General features: G+C 38.7%; 1 protein-coding gene across 5 annotated transcripts in view; it reads right to left on the bottom strand.

The window, feature by feature from the left end:
- Positions 1-5,000, bottom strand: part of LOC137653612 (TBC1 domain family member 31-like) — a 125,485-nt gene that overhangs the window by 44,472 nt on the left and 76,013 nt on the right. For all 5 annotated transcript variants that reach the window (XM_068387163.1, XM_068387162.1, XM_068387160.1 and 2 more), the window contains exons 7-8: positions 2,429-2,577; positions 2,037-2,193 (exon numbers count right to left, since the gene is read on the bottom strand). In XM_068387163.1, the coding sequence (XP_068243264.1) occupies positions 2,037-2,193; positions 2,429-2,577 (306 nt within the window). The remainder of the gene's footprint in view (positions 1-2,036; positions 2,194-2,428; positions 2,578-5,000) is intronic.

Raw genomic sequence — 5,000 nt, 5'->3', positions numbered from 1 at the left:
ATAAAGCAGGACAATGCTCTATAGACTGACCATATATACATATGATCAGCACCCAAGTTCTCCTCTCTCCTCAAGTTAGGACCAAGGAGGGCCAGGCAAGGACTGCTGATGACTCACAAGGATGGTGAGGTTGCAGTAACCAAAGAAACTAACGAGTTTGAGCGGGACTTGATCTCCAGTCTGGCGTTCACCAGTCAGGGACGTTACCCCATTGGCCACCATACTTAATGTTTTTTCCTGGGTCTGGACTCCAAAAATTATATACTGGTTTATTTCAAAATGAGAAAGGAAAAAAATATTAGAAAAGAAAACAAACCGCCCACCTACTGGGCACTCCCATACCAATACAACTACTGGTCTCGCAATCAGCGATAATTTAAATATAATCTATGTACCAATGCTAGCTATTGGAGAGTACTGTAAGGAACTTACAGCTGGTTATCCTAGAACAGAATATGCAATGTTTTTCCAACTACCTACTAATAAAGTAAAAACCAAAGTATGACTTATTTCACTAGTGTCCACTGCACTAGCACAGTATCCTAAAAATCCTCCACAGTAAAAAACTCAAATTATCTGATCACAACCTTGAAATCTTTACAAAACACATCAATCATTAATGCACCCTTCACATGCCAACCCCTGGCAAGTCACTTCACAGATTGCAGACAAGATGTTGTTGGCGAGGCTGACGATCTCTAGAGAAAGATGCACCCGAGGTGACGAGGGCGAGCGGCAAGGGATGATCCTCCGAAGGGGATCGTCTAGTGGACGAATGAGGAGAGCCGAAGAGACGTCTCTTTGCTCAAAATGAAGGCGTGTCTGAGGTGATGAGGACCATGAACTCTGCAGGCTCGCTAATGATGATGATCCTCGACGGGGGTGAACTGCTCTCTAGAAGATCTCCGGATGGGTGTCTCTAGGGGGGAACTCACCCACGAGCGAGAGAGATGACCACCCGCAGGATAGATTTTCCTAGGTCTTTGCTCCAGCCCACCAAAAAAGTCGGCTCGGCAACGGGGAAGCTCAGTCTTCAGCAATGGCGGAAGAGGCGGGGTGGGAATCAATGACAAACATTGCAGACGGCAGCTCAGGATCGTAAAAGCTCAGGGCCAAGGGATCAACTTCGGAGGAAGGCGATGACTGCTTCTTTTCAGCGCTAAGCTGAACGAGCTGGAAAAGACTTCTTTGAAGGGGTGCCGGTCAAGCCAAGGGATAGCCACACCTGAAACACATCAGAGAAATAGCAGGTTTCCCTTGGGGAGAGGGGCAGGGGGAACTTCCCTAGGGGAAGCAGCAATGTCCCTTAAGGACTGAGGTTGACCTGGTGTTAAACGGTCTACGGCTCTATTTGATGGTTCTCTGGAGGAAACCAATCGAATAAGAGCTTTAGTTTGCAGGATGGAAGCAGCAGCTTAGGTTTTTTTGACTTTGCAGAAGACTCAGAAGGAAAAGAATTCCTTTAAGCGTTCTTCTTCTGCCAGCGCCCAAACTTCTCCCACTGGGAGGCAGACCACTCCTGGCATTCAGGGCAAGTGCTGTTCTTGTCACATTGCCGCCCTCTGCATGCAGGACATAACTGATGCAGGTTTGTATCAACGGACGACATAAAGGCCCTGGTTAAGTCGATAATCAAACTATTACTAAGGAATGTCAGTGTAAATCTTAATCAAAAGGCATAATGGCAGCATGATGTCTTAAACTAATAAGTTTAGTCTTTAGGGCAGGTAAATCAATCCTTATAAATACTGTATGTAATTCTCACTTACAGTACTCCATTCCATACTACAACAGATAAGGCTTATGAGCATTAATAAGTCTAGATTTACCAAGATGAAATAAATTTCATAGGAGCTTTGCTCTGGTGACAGAGCCACTGAAATAATTTAATATTTGTAGGTTGTTATAATCATCCCAATAAGTACTCTATCAAAATTTGTAAGACAAAAACTTTAAAATAAGATTTCAAGCAACTTAAGATTTTCTCACATTACAATTTAAAGTTTACAGAAAGTTAAAAAAAAGTCATCACAAACCTGAAAATGCTGCGGATGAATGACAGGTAAAAAAGTGACTCGAAAGACATCTGTACAGGAGGTAGGTAACTGTACCACCTGAGCAACTGAACGATTTATGAGAGAGTAAGTGACAAGAAGATGACTCCTTCCTCCGCCAACAAGCCACTCTCCTCCACTACCCATAATTTCAGAAAATTAGAATGAAACTTGCAAGAGAAATATTTCAAAATATTGTACAGTACACCATTATTTTATTTTTGGTTAGGAGAAAAATATTACAGTATAGTCATGGCACATACAAAATTTTAATTTTGGCAAAGCAAGGCCCAGACTTGATTCAGAAACTATCATGAGACAGAATTGTCTTGAAAATAGACTTTTAATATAGAAGGATTAAAATAATAACTTACCTTGAAAGAGCATAAGCAGTAAAATCTAGCTGTAATCCTTCAGGTGGATGAATTGTAATCTGTTGAGACCTGTTTTGACTTGGCCATATGAGAATTCCGCCTGTTACAAAGCTAACAACAAGTTCATCACGCTGCCAAACATGACCAGCCTGTGGAATTCAATAATTTTGGTGACTACTCTTCGTAAGCTGCAACATCAAATATCATTCATTTTGAAATGAACATGAGTAACAAAATAGGCTTATCAAAATTTAGTTTATGAATAAAAATCAAATGAATCTAAAATCAGCATAAGATAATCTTAAAACATGTGAAAGTAAAAGGTATATTTCATTTTAAATATAGACGTATTCTTCCTTGAAATATAAAGGAGGGTGGTTTGACGAAGGAACACAATTTTTGGGAAGTGCTGTGTGATTTTCAACAACTTTCCTAAAAAGACTAGAACAGGGAATCCAATATGACATGTTATACCAAAGAAATATTGAATTCCCTCCCTGGGTCAGGGAATCAATGTCACCCACTGAAAAGCATTACTAACACTGAACACAATGTTTACCAGGGTGTTTATTGACAACTTTCTTTTCCAAACAAAATAATGTTTCAATTATGTCCCACTTCCCTTCAGAAGTCTGTTGAGGCAGGAGGGTCTTACAAACAGCAGTGTATCTCCTCAAAAATAGGTTTTTCCTTCATTGAAACCCCTTTTATTGGGGTTAGGCTGCAGGTTGGTTCCTTAGGACTAATACCAGAGCATACTTCTGCTAGTGAGCTATTGGGTTCTTTGACATGCTAAACTACTACATTGGATCCCTCTCTCTGGTTATGGCTCACTTTTCTTTTGCCTACAGATTCACTGAATAGTCTGGCCTATTCTTTACGCATTAAACTATCCTCATACACCTGAAAACACTGGGATTACTAAACAATCCTTCTTCACTTGTGGGGTTAACTACTGCACTGTAATTGTCCAGTGATTACTTTCCTCTTGGTAAGGGTAGAAAAGACTCTTAAGCTACAGTAAACAGGTCTTTTAGAAGGACACTTCAAAATTAAACCATTATTCTCTAGTCTTGGGTAGTGCCATAGCCTCTGTAGCATGGTCTTCCGGTGTCTTGGAGTAGAGTTCTCTTGCTTGAGGGTACTCTATTCTATCTTCTTTTGCTTTCCCTTGATTGTGAAGTTTTTATAATCTATATATAATAGACTATTTCAATGTTATTGTTCTTATATTTTATTTCAATTGTTCTTACTTCTGTTTTAGTCATTAATTTTCTTTGTTTTCTTTCCTCAGTGGGCTATTTTTCATTGTTGGAGCCCTTGGGCTTATAGCATCCTGCTTTTCTAACTACGATTTAGCTTAGCTAGTATTATCATTATTACTAGCTAAGCTACAACCCTTGTTGAAAAAGCAGGATGCCATAAGCCCAGGGGCTCCAACAGGGAAAATAGCCCAGTGAGGTAAAGAAATAAGAAAAAAAATTACATATTTTAAGAGCAGTAATATTAAAATAAACATTTCCTATATAAAAAACTTCAATAAAAAAGTGGAAGAAAAATAAGATAAAATAGTGTGTCTGAGTGTACCTTCAAGCATGAGAACTCTAACCCAATATAGTGAAAGACCATGGTACAGAGATAATGGCTAAAGTGTCTCTTCTACCTTTACCTCGAGGAAATTGGCCACTCAACTATTACAGTGCAATAGTTAACCCCTTGAGAGAAGAAGAATTGTTTGGTAATAATAATAATAATAATAATAATAATAATAATAATAATAATAATAATAATAATAATAAGATAGACTTTTGCACCACAAGGGTCAAGTCATATATAACCATATGAATGGTCACATGTGGAAGGAAAAGAGAGTGAACGCAATCACCTCTTTGAGACAAAATCCCTGAAGAAAGCACACTAGATGGCCATCAGGACACCTCTTTTATGAGACCCAGGTTGAGGATCTCTCTCTTTAACCCAATTTCCCCCATAGTTGCCATGATCAAGCTGATCACCAAGCATGCATGTTGAGCAGCTTGGATTTACTTGAGGTAGTGTCCTATGAATATGTTATACCCAGACTAACAAGTAAAGTTCTGGATATCCTGAAATTGCATACCTGTATTAGCAAAAAATAATTTTAATCATCCTCGCCTGATATTACTTCACCTGTGGAAGCTCGATTTAATTGACATTTACCAGTAAAATTACCGTAAAATCTATAAAAGAATTTTCTCCTTTACATTGCCATCAATAAAGATACCGTATGCTCTTAGTTAAGTAATGGAACATTCTAGAAGTAAGTGGTAAGAAGTCCAGAACTGACATGCCAGAGTAGCTTTGTCCTTTCAGCTTTGAAGTTGAAATCATCCCTATCCTCTTGATACCGTGAGTCAGTGGGGAGAAGGGTGGACATGTACTATACAAATACCTTACCCATAATAATGATGCATATGTTCCATACCATATCTGTTACAATATTCATTTAAGTACAGTACAGTATGTATGTACTGTACAGTATACTGTATATACAAAATATATATAAATAAGTCATCAAAATCTAGTTGTATGT

The sequence above is a fragment of the Palaemon carinicauda genome, chromosome 14 (genome assembly GCF_036898095.1).
Source record: "Palaemon carinicauda isolate YSFRI2023 chromosome 14, ASM3689809v2, whole genome shotgun sequence".
Taxonomy (NCBI): Eukaryota; Metazoa; Arthropoda; class Malacostraca; order Decapoda; family Palaemonidae; genus Palaemon; species Palaemon carinicauda.
This window is presented reverse-complemented; position numbering and strand designations above follow the sequence as displayed.